This window comes from Fonsecaea erecta, assembly GCF_001651985.1.
Source record: "Fonsecaea erecta strain CBS 125763 chromosome Unknown Scaff7, whole genome shotgun sequence".
Taxonomy (NCBI): domain Eukaryota; kingdom Fungi; phylum Ascomycota; class Eurotiomycetes; order Chaetothyriales; family Herpotrichiellaceae; genus Fonsecaea; species Fonsecaea erecta.
The window spans coordinates 479,766-499,195 of record NW_017387250.1 but is presented as its reverse complement, the minus strand read 5'-3'; the positions used below and the strand labels follow the sequence as shown (position 1 = coordinate 499,195).

The following is a 19,430-nucleotide window of genomic DNA, read 5'->3' as shown; positions in this document are numbered from 1 at the left end:
ATTTGGAGAGTGTTCCACCGTCTCCCCCACGGGGAAGAGACTACCATGGTGGATCCCTTGACCCCGGACAGTTGCATCTTCCAGGCTGAAGACCGCGAAACACCGTGCCTAGCTCTGTGTTCGGGCCTGCTGGGAAAGGGAAACGTTGGCCTATTGCGAATGGACCAAGGATGGCTCGCCAGATCATGGCGCTGCAGATCAAAAGGCCAGCGAAGGACTGGAAGGCATTGTACTACAGCTTGGTCGCTCGCCTATCCACCCAGCAAGAAGATCTGATCTCCCGACGTCCGCCTCTGTTCTTCGACCCCTGGAACCTAGGAGTATCTCTCCCTGTTCTCACCAAAGTTCCCTCTCTCTCGGGCACGTATACACACATACACGGGACAAAGTCACACAAAGAATGAACAACAATAACCATCTGAGCCTCGAAGAAGAGGCGGAGAAGACAAGCATATCCAAAGAAGAGGTCTCCGAGCACCATGAGCGCTTCAAGGTCCCTGCCGCGCACAACAAGGCTGGCATCACGCTGGTACCGGCGCCTTCAGACGACCCTCGCGATCCGCTGGTGCGTTTCCCGCCCCATTTTCTTTCCTCAGGTTTTCAGCCTCCTCCAGAGCGATTTCCTTCTCTGGGCTTGAAAACTGATGAGACGATGGAATTCTGAATAGAACTGGTCTCGGGGGAGGAAGCTTTTGACACTGTTCATTGTGTCGTTCGCCGGCTTCACGGGCACGCTGCAGGCCGTGGGCAACGTGTCCAGTGTGTTCCAGCAAGGCGCATTGTATCGCAAAACGCCGGTCGAGATTACCTATTCGGTGAGATCGATGATCCTGTTCAGATATGGAAATGGCGCTCTGGCTTACACTCGCTGGATCAAGGTCTCTGCAGCCACGGCTGGGCTGTGTGCCGGCCCTCTCTTCTGGTCCCCCGTGTCGAGAAGGATCGGTCGCGGCGGCAGCATTCTCTGGGCAACCGTCCTCACGCTGGCCTGTACCGTGTGGGCGGCGACGTGCACCGGCTCGGGCGATTACTACTCCTTCGTCCTGTCTCGGTTGTTTGGTTGCTTGGCTGGGTCCTGCGCAACGACCGGTAAACTCCTCTTGCTGGTTGACTCCTCCGTTCTAGTCCTTTTGCTGACACAAATGGACTGGCTAGTGGGTGCGAGTTATATCACCGACACGTTCTTCCTGCACCAGCGTGGGAAATGCTTTGCGTTCTACAACGTCATGATCCTCCTTGGGTAAGAAAGGCCATTGCTTCGACGAGTTGTTCCGGGACTGGGCTGAGCTGGCTAACATTTCGCTGTGAATAGAACGCTTGCTGGGCCGACTTTCTCAGGCTTCGTGGTCGGCAACGGAGCCCCTTGGGACATTGAGTATTGGTACAACGTCGGGCTCGAGGGGTTTGTGATCTTGTTGATCTTCTTCCTACTGGAAGAGACCGGCTGGACGAGACCTGGACGGCCGGCATATCCCATTCCTTCGACGTCCTTCCTTCAACGCTCCGTCGACGTCTATCTCTTCCGAAAGCCCAATGCGGCTGAAGGCATGACGAATCGGGAAGCAGTGAGTGTCTCCCTCAGTCATGGGAGGATGAGACCAGCTCACTGACGCTTTTTAGCTCCATCTGGCGACCATGCCTATCCGCATCGGTATCCATCCTGTTGGGATTCTCGGTGGGTTGTTCTTGATGATCGTGTTCGGCTGGTAATTCTCCCTCTTCTTCTCGGTCCCATCTGTGTGATATATAGCATCCTTACACATCCATCTCTTGACAGGGGCGTCGGTGTCAACAATCTCCTCGCCGTCTTCTTGCAATCGCCAGTCAGCGAAAAGGGCTATGGCTTCACACCCAACCAGAACGCAGAATGTGAGTCTGTCCCGCAATATTTTCTTCAGCCTTTGGTCTTTCCTGACTCTTCTGAACGAACAGTCACCTTCGCCGCCTGGTCCGGCTGTATCATCGGGCAACTGTACGGTCTCGCATTCAACGACCGCCTCCCGCTCTGGATCTGTCGCAAGACGGGTGGTATCTGGAAGCCCGAGTTCCGTCTGCACGCACTGTGGTTCCCGACCTTCTTCTGCCTCAACGTCGGGCTGGGCCTCTTCGGTGCCGCGCTGCAGTACCACCTGCACTACATGGTGGCCGCCGTGGGCAACTTCCTGCTCAACTTCTCGTCCAACGTGGCCGTGCCCGTGCTCGTCAATTACGAGGTCGAGTGCTTCACCAAGTACCCCGTCGAGGCGGCCACGGTCATGAACTTCTACCGCACCATCTTCGGCATCGCCATCCCCTTCTTCATCAACGGCTGGGAGGCCGAGGTCGGCGTCGGCTGGGTCTTTGGCATGATGGCCTTTGTGTCGCTGGCCGCGTTTTGTCTCGTTATTGTCCTCATGCTGGCCGGACATCGCATCCGCCACTGGTTCCGCTCCGACATCATGTCCAGTGAGGAGGGGACCAAGATCATCGGCGAGGAGGTGAACCGGCTCGATGTGGAGGCCCATTGACTGATCGATTGATCGACATGATTTCTGCTGGGGAAGCGAATGGTCAAACTGCTGGAATGGTTCACAGGGCAAGTCCGGAGAAAGAGGCACAGACGTACCCTACTCAAGTGGGTGTTTGATTGAACATCCTCTTGTCCGAAAAAGGGGGGGAGAGAAAGAGAGAGAGAGTGTGTGTGTGTGTTTGTGTGTCTTCACAAGGGCGATATGGATCATCATGGTGTCCTCTTTCGGTCCCTTTGTTTCCCAACCACTCCCCCTACATTGACACGCATGAACTGACCTCGTCACCGTCATCATCACCGTCAGCGTCGTCCTTGCCGCGTCCGCAGAGGCATACAGGGAGGCGTATATGCCAGTAGATGAAGCTGCGATCCCCCATATTTGAAACGCTCTTTTGCCCCTCCTTGTGGGCGCGCCCGCGCCCCCCCCTACGCCGTCTCTGATTCAGTCATTCATTTATTCAGTCAGTCAGTCCGTCCGTCGCTGGTCCATCCATCCAGCAAGCTCTTTCTCTCTTTTGTCTTTCTTCATCTCATCCTTGTCCCGCCCTCACTGCTGGTCGAATCTAGTGTGGGAGTTCTGGCCGGTCGTCTATCCATTCCATCCATCAACCAAGCAGGAAAGCAAAGCAAGCAAGCAAACAAACTGCATCGAAGTAGGTCAAATCGAGTCACACCAAGTCAAATCTCATCGAACTGACACCGAAACCTTCCTCCCTAGGACGGCAAAAATGGCGGAAACACCTCCAGACACTCAGTATCCCTTGCTCATCTTCATCGTCGGTATGTCTGTTACCTGGCTCCCCATTTTGTAACACTTCTCTCGCGCCCTCTCCGTCTCGCTCTCTCTCTGAGGACAGATCAGTGGTTGACTCGGTCTGACAATTTGTATTACATAGGGCCCCCCGGCTCCCTCGCGCACGAGATGGGCCAGCGGCTGGCGTACGAGTACGGGTTCTTCTTCGTCGGAGTCACAGAACGGGTGGAACGGACGATAGACGACAGCGCCGAGGCGGAGACGCTCAGCCAAGTCGTCCACAACGACGCTCGCCACGCTCGCCTGCCCTTCGTCCTGGCCCCGGACCTCGCCCATCGCATGGCCACCTTCCTTCAACGTACCGAACACCTCAAACGCCGTGCCTGCCTCGTTATCGAGGGGTTTCCACGTAATATAGACCAGGTCCCACGCTTCTGTAAGGCTGCCCAGCGCCTGTTCCTGGTCTGCCGTCGTCCCAGACGAGTCGCCCAGCTGCGCGTCGTCGGCAGGCCGCAGGACTGGGACGACACGGCCCCCGCGACGGGAGCGGAGCGTGACGCCAGCGGCTGGAGCCGGACAGCCGTGGGCCGTGCGTACCACGCGGCCGAGGGCGCCTTCGCTGCGTCCTGCGCCGACTTCAACCACCATATCCACCCGCTCCTGGAGCATTTCGGTACCTCCGCCACCGACGACCAGGGGTCCGCCACCGACCACCGGCGCGACCTCTTCCGTCCGTCGCTCTCCGCCGGCCTCGTCCCGGGGAAGGTCATCGTGCTGGACACCGGCTGCGGCGACGAGGACGAGTGCTGGGCCCGCGCCAACGACACGCTGCAGAGCAGCCTCGAATTCCACACCTTGCTCGCCGAGGTCGAGGCGGATTTTGAAACCATGGCCAACGATGACGACGACGACAACAAGGATGACGGTGAGGGCTGTGATGGCGGTGATGAGAGGGCGGGTAAGGGGAAGGAGCGTGCTACGCAGACTTGAGCATGAGCATGGAGCATGGAGCATGGAGCATAGAACATAGAACATAGAGCATTGGAGAAAGCCTCTACTACGATGGGCGGAGTTGTCAAGCTTGCATGCAGACCCGACATCCGTCCAGCAAGCAGACGGAGATGGAGACAGAGCTGGAGCAGTTTGACATTGAACTACATAGGAGAATGGCAGTCGTGGTATTGGATCCCTTGGATAGATGGATGGATGGATGGATGGATGGATGGATACATAGGGGGCACACTTACTTAGATAGTTTACTGCCAATGCCGCGAATGCCCCATTTTGGATTGGCCTTGAAACCCTAGTTAATAATGCCCCAAGATAGCTAGGCTCACTAGGCCTAGTGCTGCTTGTCTCCTAATTACAGAATATACACGCGCCGGAACTCTGCTTGGATACCCAGTGCCTAAAATGCCTGTCTATGTACTCAATCAAGTGCCTATGTTCTGAACCCCCGTGGATCCCCCGTTCAAGTGCCTCTCCCTCTGTAGCTCCTACCATCTCTCTCTTTCTCTCTCTTTTTCTCTTTCTCTTTCTCTTTTCTTTCTATGAAAGGGGAGGGAGGCAGCGAACTACAAGTTTCAGGTCGACAGATTTTGATTCCATTAACACCTAAGGAAAACCCCTTGCGCTGATTCATCCCCAACCAGCCCCAAAAGGTCGATACTGTACATTTGCGTAGTAAGTAAGATCCTGTGTCCTCTCAAGAGAGAGAGAGAGAGAGGGGTCCATCGCTGATATATGCCCGCTTTCGATCGACCCAAAAGAGGGCCGAAATCAAATTCGTGAGACTTCCATTGCCATGGCGTTGATCGAAACGCTCCAACAAGATTCTCTGGTTCCCTCTCCTCTATAACCCGGCCTTTTCGTCCCTGAGACGTTTCCTCCAGATAGTAAGAAATAATAGACGTAATCCTTCCCGGACACATCACCGAACCAACTAAAGACGCCGCCCGCTGAAAGTACAAAGGGAAAAAAAGAGGCAAAAACAGGAAAGTATTCGAACAGCTCATCATGCGCGCTCAAATGCCACATACAACAATCCATTCAGCGCGATCTCAAGAACGACAGGAGATATTCTGCCGAGCTGGGCAGATGGGGGCTCGCAAAGGCCAGAATGCACACGTCGGTGATACAGCCCAAGACGAAGATCCGCAGGAGGACGTTGGGGATGAGCATGCTAGCCATATGCCCCGAGACCATGAGAGTGGCGAATTTGCACAAGGATGCAGGCTTTGGCGGCGCCGGCGGGATGGTGACGATATTGGTGGTCTCGCTGTACATCGAGAAGGTGGGCGAGGGCATACCCGGGGACGGCAGACCAGGAGAAGGCAGACCCGGTGAGAGTGGGGGCTCTCCTTGAGCTTCTTGGAAGCCTGGAGCGAGAATCTTTGGAGTGGTAGGAACGCCAATTACCCTTTCCTGTAGAAGACGAGGAGTCTTGTTAATTCTGTACTCTGGCAGGATTTCGTTGGCGAGTGGACTTTGTGGAGCCCTTTGCATCGACCAGGTCTCCTGCAGACCTAGAGAGAGCGATCTACTGCGCAGAGAAAAGGTTTCCTTGCGCAGCACGGACGCCATGGTCGACTTGAGACCAGACAGATCGCCCTGGAAAGACATGTTCGAATCACTAATATCGCCTCTGAGGGCTTGGATTTCCCGCTGCAAATCGCGGATTTCGTCCATGGCGTGGTCAAATCGCTTTTGCCAGACGAGCTCAGGGCTCTGTCCATATGCGGGTGGGGGTGTTTGTTGGTGGCCCAATTGTGAAAGATATTGTTTCCTCTGGATGGCGGATACTGGGGTACGGTTGCGAGAACGAGACGGCACGATCGGATAGTTCAGGGTGCCAAAATTGAGGTCAGTCAGCATCGGGCTGCCCCAGCTGGCGGTGCTGCTGCTGACAGGGGTGAATTCGTCATCTTCAAATCGCCAGGGGATGTTTTCGAATGTGGTCTTCAAGGATTTGATGAGCACGTCATTGGGACAGGCACCGGTATCAAGAGTGAGCCTGGTGGCCTGCGGAGTGGAATCGCTAGTCTCTGTCTTTGCCTGGAGACGTTCTAGTGCGGCTTTGACAATAGGGAGCAGATGTTCCACACCCCATTTACCGATGGAGTCAATCCAGATGAGGAAGCTGCTGAAGTGTTCGTCTTTGCAGAGATCAAACTTGCACAGAGGAGACATGCAATACACCTGCCCGTGGTCGATCCAATGCACGTTAAGGACCGCAATCGTGTTGTCGATAGAGCACGAGAAGGCGATGGGCAATTCAGGCACCATATCTCCCTTCCATGCTTTGGCGTAGAGCATCTGAAGCGCTCGAATGCACCAAGCGCCGCCGATGGCGCATTGATTGTTGGCCGCTTCGAGACGATGTTCTTTGTCGCCCAATGTACGCTCGAAGATCAGAAAGGGACAATAGAGTGCCGCACCAGGCGAGATGTAGCCTGTGTCGAAATGGACGATGGTACCGGTTGTTACCAGCCAAGAGGGCAGGAGGGCTAGCTCTGCGGCAGTGAACGCAGAGCCAGCAAATCCGCATCCAAGGCCGCTACGTGGGATGCTCAATTCATAGAGCGGACCCATTTGATTGATGGCGCGCTCGGGAAGGGCTTCACGGCTGAAAGAAGGCACCATGCACCGAGCAAGTCGAGGTTCGTTGTCAATAGGAGGTAACAAGTTCGGAGGAAAGAGTGGTGAAGGTCCAAACCCCCTCCCCTTTTCGACCTGGCCGCGGAATTGCTCCTTCTGTGCTTCATATTTGGCAACGTTGGGTAGCTCGGACTGGATCATTGCCAGCAGCGTTGCAGGGACTTTCTCCTTGGGAGGGGAGTCCAGAATTCTGATGCGGTACTGAGCAAGCACTTGTTGACGAAACGTCTTCCACGGCAGATGGACTCCATCGTACGACGAAGGAGGAAGGTCGTCTTCTGTGGAAATTCTGTCGATCCCGGCAGCGGCCGACATCCTTACGATTTCTTTGATATGAGAGAGAAATCGGTGAGCACTAAGATGAATGGAATGGAAAGGAGAGGACAAGACTAGCACATTGAGACTGAAATTGGTTCACAGCGGCCGTGGAGGAAGTCTCATTGTAGTGCAAGGAGAGGGGATATACAGATCTTTAAGGCCCCTCTGGCGACCATCAAATCCCTGCGGATAGAGCATTGTGCCATGCTGCAAGCGCTCGTGTGAAAGACTTTTTGTGCTGCTAGAGTGAAACTGGCACATACTGGGCGAAGACTAAACCTGGGGACGGAAACAAGATGGCTGGCAGACAATCCCTAAGATGCAATGGGTTGACAGGTCCCCATGCAGCCCCGACCTAATGCTCTTTCGGCAAACCTCGATAGAAACCATTGGATAGAATGTAGCTGAATGTGGGGAGTGGTGATGGTAGCCTTATGGAAACAAGATCTTGCTCAGCAGGAGGTGTAGCCATGGCGCAGTCGAGCGCAACTCCGACTGGGAAGCGTCGAGGCTGTCGGTCGCTGTTAAGCCTAGTTGGGGAATAGAAATTGCACACAGCATTGCGCATGCGTGAATATGCATGCAAGTCCGGTGGCAGGGGTCGAAGCTGAGACAAAGTCGGCGCGTAAACTCGGCATCTGGTAGGTCAGGACGTGGTTGAAGTCAGGCCACAGCGGTTAGGGCTCCTGATGGTCCTAATCCCACAGATCATCTCATGTGATGATGCCAGTCCACACACGCCACTGATCTGAAGTCCTGCTACCCATTGTCGTAGAATGATACTGGAGTGAAAAGTTCCCCATTTCTCAAACGGAGCACGGAGTATACTAAGTAACCCTTGCAGCTGGAGACCGTTGATTGGATGGGATAGAGAACTGGGTCAGGCACTAACGTACATGATTGGCTCCTCTTTGGAAGCTTGATGCTGTTAGCGACCAATCGGAAATATTAAAGCAAAGGCGCAGACGGTGACCAAGATAAAGGAGATTTGCAAAAGGCCGGAAACATCTACCACTTTCTTGTCACAATCACAATGTCCAGGTTGGGGACGTCACAGCAATCAAAAGAGAATGAACGTAACCACTTTCTAATCGTGAAGGCTTTGTTCTCATTTGTCGCCCTGCAGAATTGTTTGCAATACCAGACTACGCTGATCAATGGTGCAGCTTCAGGGAAGTGCAAGCGAGCGACACCCCGGAATGGGGTGAGTTGCACGACATGTTGCTCCAGACCCCTAGCATCTAGCAGACTCTGGCAGTGTCTGCCCAGCAAGTCCAGCAGCCCGCCGATTGATCCGAGTCTGCTGCGTTCTGCGCTCAGTAATGTACTTTAGACCCAAGCAGTATAATTATCAATCGGGATTCCTCGGTAGGCCACATATCTTTACAGCTACGTCAAGCTCGTAATCGAACTGACCCTGTGGATTTGAAGCCCTTGAATCTTGAATAGACGTAGGTGAACAACCCGAGGGCGACTAGCATACTGTTGACGAGGTCAAGCCGTCTTATATAGACATGTTTGATAATGAGCATGATGGGTCTTGAGGAGGGAATGCTCTAGGCTGCTTTTATTCAATCCGCGGCTTTCGTTCTGTGTCCTTCACCACCACCATGTCTAAAGGTTGCCGAATACATTCTTTGGTGTGGTCGTGAGGCGGATTTCCAAACCCCGACGGGCCTAAAATGGCCGCATGGCACGCAAGGGGCCGAACAACCCCCCCAATAATGATCTACGCTTCCCCCGCAAAGGGCCAAGAAATCCAGACTCCCACTGCTTACCTCGTACACACCCTGGGTGAGCTTGTCCGGCGTCTGGTATTTGACCCTGACGAATCGCAGTTCGTCATTTTACGAGAATGAGAGCCACAACGGATATTACCTCCAGAAGCAAGGGGGTGGGTAGATGTGTCACCGCCAGTGTTGTTCGCTGAGCAGCAGCCCATATGAGACGGGCATCCCTCTGTGTCGTGCGAGGACTGCAAGCGTCACTTCTCTTCTCAGCCAGGCCGGGCAGGACCATCAGAACAGCTAGCACATTCAACAGGAAAATGGAACAGGACTCGACACACGAGGCTTTCGACTGGACACCTCCTAGACCGCCGAAGATCACACACATTCTCGAGACCTGTCTGATGGTCAAGGACATCGGTGCTGCGACCGAGTTCTACAGAAAAGTGCTTGATGTCGAGCCGTTCATGAGCACGGTAAAACCTCCCCCCCCAAAAAGCGGCCTCCCGCCTGCTTTTGCTATACAAGCATGTCGACAGGCTTGTTCTTCTCTTGAATCCCTTTGCTCACGCGAGACCCATCTAGGCACGCATGTCCGGCTTCGCCCTATCTCAGACGACACTGCTCCTGTTCCAACTCGGCGCGACGGCCTCAGACAGCCCCATGGCCGACAGAAGGGGCACGATCCCGGGCCACGGGCCCACGCAAGACGTCCTCGACCTGCTCCTCGCCGCCGCTCCAGACGACGCCGCGACTGTTGCTAGTAATGGCCAATTGCAGCCCGCCGCCATGAAGGTGGCGACCCCGGCCCGTCTGAACCAGCACTTCTGCCTCGCGGTACCCACACCGACCGACGTCCAGGCCTGGGAGAAGTGGTTCGAGGACCGGGACGTGAAGATTCTCGGCCGCGTCGATTGGCCCCTCGGTGGAAAGAGCGTATACTTTGGCGACCTGGACGGGAACGTGGGCGAGATCGCCAGTCGTGGCATCTGGTCGCATTACTGAGCCAGGCAGGCCGAGAGAAGAATGAATGGAAATTGTACGGGACAGGGTGCCGGTTGGATCAATCTGTTTGTTTCTCTTCTTAGCTTCGTCGTCCATTGTCGGTGTCGGTGACTCCCTCGCCCGCCATGGACGGCCTGCCTCTAGGGGTTGTTCTCAATAGCAAATACCCTCTCGACAGGGCTAAAAAAGAATTTGCTCACTGGGTAGCAAAGCAAAGCAACCACAGGTCCGTGCAAGACTAACTAATAGAGTTGGTATGTTCCCCTGGCTCGTTCCCAACGAGACTCGTTCGACCGACGTGACCGATGGGCGAACCAGATGAAGAGTATGGGCATGGGCATGTGCATACACGAACCAGAGCACCATTGTAGTCAAAAACACAACAGAAAGAAGGCCAGAAAAAAAAATATACGCATTATGATGGGCGGGCGGGCCATGACTCCTTCAGAGGAGCCTGAGGAAGCTGAAAATCCACTTGTACCACTGAGATGGGAGGTTTAGAATTTTGATCCAGAAGAATCTGCAGTGGGCGGATTGGACATCCAAAGAATATGAAAGGGACTAGTATCGACGTGAATGAAAATTTGACGACGTCCTTCATGGCTCGCTGGAACTCAGTGTCTGTGACTCAGTTCCTCTCGAGCATATAATCTGACCCGTGTCAAGTCTTTTCGTTCTGTTCTCCAGGACTACATCCCATCTTGATACACCCAGCTGTCTCTTGAACATCAAACGACACCAACAACACCACCAGCACTCTCACACATCCACCGTCAGACACCACGGCCTCTTCCAACACACTACCTCGCCAATCACCAAATCATCCACGACGGTACGACGGTAGTACAACACACAGTCACACTCACACTCACTCACGGCCTCCTCTCGGACCGTGATCTCGATCATCTGAACGACGCTCCTCTCAACCACGCCAACCACCCAAACAAGCAAACAAACAAACCAAAACCAACACAAACACAAACACTCACAAACGTCAACATGGGTTGCACTAACTCCAAGCAACAACAAGCCAGCAGAGAGCCGGCGGTGGCTCCCCGACTAAGAACAGTGGCCTCCCCGACACCAACGGCCCGAAGCACCCTGTCAACTCACGCCAACAGGCCAAAGGCCAGGAGGTGCACCACGCCGACATCGCGCTCCCACTACGTCCACTTCGAGGACCACGTCACCATCAGCAGCCAGTATGGCCACCCGTACCCGGAGTACGACCCACACCCAGGCCGCTGGTACAGCTAGTCAGAGACCAGACGGAGTGGAATTAGGCAGGGCATTTTCTGTTCGGGGGGAGGATGGGTTGATTGATCTGTTGAACCCAGGGAGGGATTCGGATGGAGTTCGGTAGTCCGCGGAACTGCAACCAGGTGGGGAACAAAAAAGGCTGAGAAACAAAGTCAGCAGAAAGAGGAGGACGCTCTGCGAAATTCGACGGCCACCTTCACGGGGTGCAGAGTGTGAGTAGCCAGCTAGCAACGGGGTCGTTGGGTTGGTGAAACCGAGAGCTGTCTTCAATAGCAATAGCCTCATGTAATTGATACAAGTAGCGCCAATGAAAAGAAGCGTGCCAGTAACAACATGGTATATTTCCGTATTTTATTTTGACGTCAATGCTCTTTCGCCTGTAGGGGTTGAGGCAGAATCCAATAGTTTAGGATAGAAACAAGGCCTCCTCACGAGCATGCGAAGGTGCTTCTCCACCCTCAAGAGATGTGGACGCCTCTCAAAAGCGAGTCTCGCAGTTTTGCATGTCGATGGTCAACTTCTGGATCTAGAAAAGACAGGTTCTCCATGACTCTCGTCTCAGCTGGTGGCACGTAACAAATCAAAGAGATCATCACAGCCGGACAAGTGTGGTAATGGAATAATATTGTTGGCCAGGTCGACCGTTGAGGTTGTTAAGCTGTGCAAAGGGGGCGTACAGCCATCTTCTCAACTCCCCGGCGAGGGGACTAGCTGGATAAAGAAGATATGACAACGTCGTGTGTCGGCTGAGCGTCATGTATCGATTAATGAAATCTGAAAATAGCGTCTCTTGTCCTTTGTGTCCCCCCACTTCATGCCTCGTTCTTCCGGCTCTCCTGATGAGTAAGATCTGTTGCACATCATACTCTCAAGTCTTGCCATGTGATCTTGTCTGCAGCCCTTTCGCCGCTTCTGGATTTGTGACGAGAAGTTCTGGCCGACAACTCTCATAGATTGCATCGGTACTGCGGTGGCGGAATCAGACCTCCCAAAAATCTGTGAAAAGCTGCAGGATACCACTTTGTCGCATCACTGGTATTTAGCGTGTCGAACCAGAACTTCGGTGTGAATATGAATGGCTGGTGGTCATCACACAAAATCGTCATCGTCCACCGCTTGACCCTTCTCCTTCCGAGCACGCTTCCGCTCCCTGATCCTTTTCTCGGTGGCCATAAACTCGCGGATACCGACCGGAATGCCCTTGAACAGGATATCTTCCTCATCAGCCTCTACCGAGGGTGTGGCCCAGAGGCCCTCACTCCCGCCGCCGTCGTCGTCCATACTTCCCGACGCTTCGCTCACTTCGGGCCTCGCCATCTCAACCTTGGGGGCACCTCGCCGCCGTTTTGGCGCTTTTGACTGTGCTTCGTGGACTCGGGCCGCCCACTCCTCCACGTCATCTCGGTAGTCGTCCCAAACACAATGTACACATCCACTCATACAACAATTGTCCGGCTCGGCAGGTTTAGGAGGCACGGGAACCCCGTTGATCGTGCGCCACGTCGAGTCGGGCGCGCTCGAAGTCCGCCGTTCATATCCTGATCCACGTATCGCTCCAAACACCTTCCTGGCTCTTTCCATCTTTGACTCGTCGCCCGGTTGCACGAAGCTAGGCAGGTCGGAATATGTCGTTGGATGCTTTTGGATTGGTGTCGAGAGGAGCTCGGTGTAGAAATCACCTAGTGGCACAGCCTGTTGCTGTTCATCAGGTACTCTCTGATGTGGCTGTGCAGCCGTGGTAAAGGATCGCACGCCCCGTACTGGCCGGCGTTGCACCAGGGTCCTGGAGCTGACCGGTCGAGACGCATTGCGCAGGCTGGAGGTTGGGATCTGGCGCTGCTGAGTTTTCGATTGTTGCTGGAGACAGGACGCACAAGTCCATCTGATCTTTGGCAGGACATTTAAGGTTGTGTTCTGTAGGGCCATAGCTGTGAACACGCCTAATAAAGACTAATATTTGTTTCAATGGAGCACTGACGAAAAAGGTGCTGGATGGCGATTCTCCTCATGTTTTTATCCGTGGCACCTCGGTGGGAGCTCTCTCTCTCTCTGCCGGTGATGTCACGCTGGGCATTGTTCGCTCCTCGCTGATTCAGCGCCCGCAGCGTCGCCTGTAGCGGCCAGGTGTCCCGCGCGACAAGGCTGCGCCTAAATATAAACCCGCTCGCTGTCATTAACTCTACGGGGCAATGAAGCCTGGAGATCACAGGCGGCATTTGGCTGGTGAGGCATCTCGTTCCAGCCCCTGACCGCTCAACACGGCCCCCGCCTCCCCCCCTTAGCTGCCCAGATTCGAGACTGGGCGGGCTTCGACGCGCTGTCAAATTTTCCTTGCCTGCGCGGTTTTCACTTTTTTTTCTCTCCCTCTCCTTTTTACCCATCACACAACTTCCTATATTAACTTGTGTTTTGCACCGTTCCTGCTGCTTTTCCAGCCCTTTACATTCTTTATAGACTTCCGTTGCGACCTTCGTTTACTCAGCGCGACTGGTTCACCAACATAAATCAAATCCAAACCGCACTCTTTTTCGAACCCATTATTCGCTTGATTTAATCAGCAAAATCAAAACAAACAAAATGTCTCACTTCACCATCGGCACATTTTTCGCCTCCACGGCCACCGCTCTCGCGCCGTTCCTCGTCGTCTACTACATGCCGCAAAAGACCACGCAGAATCCTACTACAGCGGCACTGTCGTCCCTCCCCAAACCCCGTCCCCTGGCGGCTTTGCGCGAGACGCGTGAAAACGCAAAGACGACGCCCGAGTTCAACCTCATCTAATGCGACAGCATTCTGCTCGAAAGGGGGGAGTTGCAAGTTGTGTTTTCGGCCAGTTTACGGGTTTGATTGAGGATGCGACGATCACGATGGGTTTACACGAAGGTTCATGACTGGCATTTAATGCATGATGGGCAGGAGACGAGATTGTTGCGGCAGCCAGGTCATATTCGTGTGGTAGTACTAGAGTATAGACGACGGCAACATGTACTTGTAGAGAAAAGGGGGGGAGGATTTACGGCATACGTCTTCTATCGGCAGCTGTCGCACTCCTCGTCCAGTCTGCGTTTCTCGCAGTGGCTAGGGGGAGTTGAGAAATCAGATTGTGTTTTGATCTTGATCATTGCGCGCCAATCCTCGGCTATGAAAGAGCCTTTCCACTATCGACTTCATCCTCCAAAAGCATAATTTCTTTGCTCCATCCCTGTCCGCTGTGCATCAGACATAAACGAAAAAGGCCTTCCATCAGATGCAAAGCAAACGTGATCATGAAAGGCTCGGAGAAGGGATTTCATTTGCTATTGCTTTTGCCCCTATTCATTATTGCGTATCGTCATTGCGTGACAAAGATCCAATCGCTTCAATCAAGACACTGTCCTTTCTCGAAAACCATCAAACATGTTCCCTTCATTGCTCGAAGTCGTTCTGCTCAGCCTGCAAACAATTACCGCCATGCCCTCATCGCTCACTAGAACAACCAACAGAACAGTCCACTGGATTGACCTGGCAAGCACGTCCTGCCTATGAGCTGTCCTGCTACTGTTCCAAGTCTTGATGCTCATTTGAAAATCGACGACACTCTGTCAGTAAGCCTGCCGCTCAACGACCGAACCGTTCTGCGTTTGCTCTTGAGACCCTCATGCAAGTTCTGAGGGGCCACCGCGGCCTCAAAATAGGATGGTGGAGAGGACGAACTGCTCCCCTCTGGCATACTTACATGCCTCTTGCCAGACAGGGGGGTCGCCGCGTTTGCTGTTCCTAAGACCTGCTTCTCGTCAGTCATAGCCAGAGCGGATGATGGGGCTCTGCTGATGACAGGGACTTTATCATTGTTGAAATTTGACGCAGGACGAGTTCTGACCGAGATCTCAAAGAATGATGGTCCAAACACGGATATCCCATAGCCTCTTCTCGCGTTGACACGGTACGGTCTCTCACGAATCGAGGCAGCATGAGCAATGACCACGGCATCCCGCAGCTTGCGGAGGTCCGCGCCGTAATGCTTCAGAGAATACAGTCGTTTCACGAGCTTGTCGACGCCCTTGGCATCCAGAAGCTCCTCATTCTTACTCTGGTCCAGGTTGGATTCGAAAAGGTTGACAAGCTCCTTATATTCGCGACGATACCGTTCAAAAGCGTCCAAGCGTTGCCTCTTGCCACCAACCGCCACCTTGGACTTCTCCTCTTTGATGAGATGGTCCAGATACTCCAGTGTCGCATCGTTGTATGGCGTGATGGAATGATGCTTGAGCCAGAGGCTAAACTGAACCGCAGCCCGCTGAATCTCTTTGTGCTCGTGTCTGAATTCCGCGATCGTGGCCTCTTTCGCCTTGATTGCAGCCTCGATAACGGTCGTGATCTTGGCATTTTCTTGCAACAGCATCTCAACTTTCGGATCTTTGATGGTCCTTTTTGTCTCTCTGTGTTCGTACAGAATATGCTTGTGCTCCATCCAGTGGTGTCTGCAAACTTTACAATGCTGCGAGCCGGCGAACGCCGCGCATCTGACCAACTCTGGAGTTCCCACCTTCTCAACTGGAACGTTGGTCAAACAGCAGGGGTTATGACAGAGACTTTTGTGTACAGTGTCCTCCCCGTTGGGGCCGGGAGTCTCAACTTTCTTGATGCATCGCGCATTAGTGCAGACCGTCTTCGGGCGACTGACCGGGCTGAAGACAACCGAATTCTGCTGCACGTCTAGCTTCCTCAGCATTTCGTCCTTGCTGAGTCTGCTGTTCCGCAAGAGCTCATTGTCTCGTTGGTTCAGTTCGATAGTATCATTGATCTTTTGCGCTATCTCGGCCATAGGTTTGGTTAACTGCAGGATCAGGCGTCGAGCCTCGTTCAGACTGATGGTGTTCTTCACTTGATGAGGTTCTAGCTGGCGGATGTAGTTGAGCAGACGGCGGGATTCAGTCGCAGACTGCTCCCAGCTTCGAACGTAGTCATCGTAGCTGCCCAAGTTGATCTGCTGCTTATGAGCAGCCAGGTAGCGGAAGCTCTCTGAGTCGAAGCAATAGACCGTATCATGAAATAACCCGAGGTTAACATCTCGGAACTGCTTCAGTACAGCTTCAAGTGGGATGAAGGTGTCTCCAGGGTGGTAATTCGACCCACGGGTATTGGTAAAACCAAATACCATGTTGCGCGCAGCATTGCGGTGCAAGTGGGTAAGCAATTCCTTGATGCAAAATTCAAACATCACGTTCAATCGAGAATTGTTTGGCTTGAGGAGTATCAGAATGCCGTGGAGCTCCTTGTAGTTGCTCAGCACTGACAGAACATCGGCCATGTTGGCTTTGTCCTGGTCCAGACCCCTGGTGTCACCGATACCTGGAGTATCAATCAAGCGCACCATCACCGAATCGACAAAAATAGGGTAGGTGACGGCCTTTTGGGTGGCTGACTGGCCGTCAGCGGCGTTGTTTTCAAAATCGTCTCCCTCCCCAATCTGGATCTTCCTCTGAATGAGCCTCTTGAGAGGATCATTTGCGTTGATTGTCTGAGTGGCAAACGAACATGGAATGACATGCTCTATTTGACTGGCATCCATCGCTTCTTGCAAAGTGCTGTGCGTGAGGTAGTTGACAAAGGCATTAATCCATGTGCTTTTGCCGACCCCAGTCTCGCCTAGGATCAAGATGTTCACCTCTTCAAAAGGGTCCATGGCATCAAGCAGCTGCACGAGCTGGCGGTCATCACGTCGCTCGAAGCTTGGCCCGTGTTGTTGAGCATTGCATCTGAAACTCCAGTAGCGGTACTTAGTGCGGCCACAGTCGCAGTACAAGTAGTGGTCTCGTTTGCCGTAGTCGATGGTAGAGTAGCACCGCGAACAGATCCACTGAAGCTTTGCTCGTGGCTCACAGCTTTTTCCTGGGCACGGCAATTTAACAGGCTTCCGATCTATCGGTTTCTTGACTCCCCAAGTGTCGAGATGAGCTTCGTCAAAGTGCATAAGGCATTTGTCTCTGAGGAAATCTTGGAGTTTCTTGAAGTCGTTGGCGATCAGGTTGCCATCGCGATGGTATGTGATACTAGATCTCTCGATAGAACGTCCGCTCCGGTCACAGTCCACAATTCGGAGCGATTTCGGAGAGCCTCGGTCCTGCAGTAAGTTGAAAATCAGATGTGAATTGGGGCCCCATGTCGCGTTATCGTCCATGGCAGCGCGGCTGAAGTAAAGAGTGTACACATTGCCGCGTGGGGTGGGCATCCCTCTCTCACTTGAGAAGTAATCTGCGCCGTTGCTGGTCGCGTGGTTGATGAAAGCCAGCTTCCGGGCATAGATATCTGCCACAGCATTAAGCTGAGCGGGAGAATATTGGTCATTCGCAAATTTGTCAAGGACTTGGGCCAGCTGTTTCAGGCCCGCCTGACCGGTTCGAAGATCACGGAGAGCAGTGCCGTATTGCACCCTCAGCACCTCTTCTGCTTTTTTCGCACGATCAAAAGACTCAGAGACTTCGCGAACGTGTTCCTCCGGCACGAAAGCCCGCCGAAAAGAAAGATAGGTCCAGTAATCCTTGAGTCGTCTCTGAGCGCTCCTGATCTCTGCAAACATTTTCATATAGTCATTTAAATGATCCTCACTAGGCTGGACGATCGTGTTTTCGGCTGTGAGCTCGAAGGATAGAATCAGCGAGAGCCATTGAATTGGGAGGAGCGTGTAGATGACAGGCCGTCCCCACCCTTCGTTGAAAGCCAACAGCTGGTTTGGCGAGTTTCGTATGAACTGACAGGCACCCTTGATGTCAGTCTCCAGCGGATTGCTCCCCAACAAGTCTGTGTGCAGGTGGGTCTGAAGTGACTTGATCAGGTCACTGAACTGATACGCGTCCGCAGCCAATGGCTCATGGAAGGAAATATTTTCTTCGACTTGGGCAAACTCCTCCCGTAGGAGCCTTCTTACAGCATTCTCATCTTCACCAGCGGATCTCTGATAGTTTGCCGTAAGGATGCTCCGACTACCCCATGTGATCTCTGAGACCACGTGTGTAGCACGGCTTTGCTGTATGTTCTCTCGAGAAATATACTGGTGAAGTTCAGGGCTTGTGAAGTTGACCTTCTCATGGAATGTGGTGACAGAGTGTTGTAGGGAAATTTGGACGGTGAAGTTGCTCTCCGGTCGATGCAGAAGAGAGGCTGCAGAGCCTGAAGGAGTAACCAATCCAGAAAGGATGCTGGCTCCCAGTTGAGACTGCACTCCGAAAGCGTTGAACTTGTCTTTGAGATCATGACTCTCAACAATTCTCAATTGGGAAGAAGGACGTGCCTCTCTGGTGACTGCAAACTCTGGAAGTTGGTCGTTCAGAAACGAGAATGGTAAAAATGAGTCGGTCCGTGCATTATACAGACTCCCTAGGGCGGCAGTCTCTCCCAGCGAGACTCTTTTAAGGCCTGCTGAAGACATATCAAAACACTGGGATCGAGCAGAAATAGATGGTTATTACTCGTCAAGCACCTACCGCCGGCGAACTGTGGCAGAGGAAGTCATCAACGAAGTGGCGTTGGAGCTCCTCTTTTATCAGAAAAGCACCTCTGGACCATTGACTAGAAAAGGGAGAGGGGGGTTTTGGCAGAGGAGGGGCATCACGCCAAAGTCAGCCTCTGTATCCTCTGCCATGCACTTCAACAAGGCGCAGAAGCAACATGCCTGCAGCGCCCGATGTTGGTCTACAACAATCGAACTACTGAGGCGTCAGGTGGGCGATAGCGAAGCACCTCAACTTCACACTGCATGTGTCCTCCAGTCCTGTTGTCGGAAGTAGGCCAAGTACACTTACCGGTCGCCAGAAAGTGAGCATCCCAGAGTGAGCGACATGCAGCCGCTGCGGGCCAAAAAGTCATTGGGCGCACGCACAGGGCAAGGTTGACATTGCTCTGGCTTTAATCAGGCAACAAAAGGCATCCATTCATTGCTCGACCTGGAACATTTGCTTGAAAAGAGAACAAATGGCAAGGCTAACTCCTGTGGAGACACGGCAGAAGGCAAGGGGGCCATTCTAAGGACTTGCGTAGGACTTGAGACAGGGCCAATCAAGTATATTGCTGCGTTTTCCGTGACCAGGTTCTGAGCTCTCCGTTGCATACGCCGTATTCGGTTATTCCGCTATCGTCAGGCGGGGCAAGGGTGTGAGGCTGAACAGTTGGAAAGAGTGATAAAATGGAAGATTTGCGGCTGAAACCGAGAAATCAGAAACGC

General features: G+C 53.4%; 6 protein-coding genes across 6 annotated transcripts; 3 read left to right on the top strand and 3 right to left on the bottom strand.

Annotated features, from left to right (window-relative positions):
- Positions 1 to 170: 170 nt before the first annotated feature.
- Positions 171 to 2,507, top strand: AYL99_08031 (hypothetical protein; the record flags this gene model as incomplete). Its single annotated transcript, XM_018839539.1, has 8 exons — positions 171 to 364; positions 424 to 565; positions 669 to 1,089; positions 1,156 to 1,240; positions 1,313 to 1,565; positions 1,621 to 1,706; positions 1,778 to 1,869; positions 1,933 to 2,507. 8 exons carry the CDS (start codon positions 171 to 173, stop codon positions 2,505 to 2,507), a joined length of 1,848 nt encoding a protein of 615 aa, XP_018690660.1.
- Positions 2,508 to 3,237: 730 nt separating this feature from the next.
- Positions 3,238 to 4,253, top strand: AYL99_08030 (hypothetical protein; the record flags this gene model as incomplete). The annotated part of the gene is made up of 2 exons (XM_018839538.1): positions 3,238 to 3,289; positions 3,406 to 4,253. 2 exons carry the CDS (start codon positions 3,238 to 3,240, stop codon positions 4,251 to 4,253), a joined length of 900 nt encoding a protein of 299 aa, XP_018690659.1.
- Positions 4,254 to 5,312: 1,059 nt separating this feature from the next.
- Positions 5,313 to 7,235, bottom strand: AYL99_08029 (hypothetical protein; the record flags this gene model as incomplete). The annotated part of the gene is made up of 1 exon (XM_018839537.1): positions 5,313 to 7,235. One exon carries the CDS (start codon positions 7,233 to 7,235, stop codon positions 5,313 to 5,315), a length of 1,923 nt encoding a protein of 640 aa, XP_018690658.1.
- Positions 7,236 to 9,285: 2,050 nt separating this feature from the next.
- On the top strand, positions 9,286 to 9,970 carry AYL99_08028 (hypothetical protein; the record flags this gene model as incomplete). Its single annotated transcript, XM_018839536.1, has 2 exons — positions 9,286 to 9,441; positions 9,551 to 9,970. 2 exons carry the CDS (start codon positions 9,286 to 9,288, stop codon positions 9,968 to 9,970), a joined length of 576 nt encoding a protein of 191 aa, XP_018690657.1.
- A 2,349-nt stretch (positions 9,971 to 12,319) lies between these two features.
- Positions 12,320 to 13,156, bottom strand: AYL99_08027 (hypothetical protein; the record flags this gene model as incomplete). Its single annotated transcript, XM_018839535.1, has 1 exon — positions 12,320 to 13,156. One exon carries the CDS (start codon positions 13,154 to 13,156, stop codon positions 12,320 to 12,322), a length of 837 nt encoding a protein of 278 aa, XP_018690656.1.
- Positions 13,157 to 14,786: 1,630 nt separating this feature from the next.
- On the bottom strand, positions 14,787 to 18,638 carry AYL99_08026 (hypothetical protein; the record flags this gene model as incomplete). Its single annotated transcript, XM_018839534.1, has 1 exon — positions 14,787 to 18,638. The coding sequence occupies one exon, from the start codon at positions 18,636 to 18,638 to the stop codon at positions 14,787 to 14,789; it is 3,852 nt and encodes a 1,283-aa protein (XP_018690655.1).
- Positions 18,639 to 19,430: the final 792 nt, after the last annotated feature.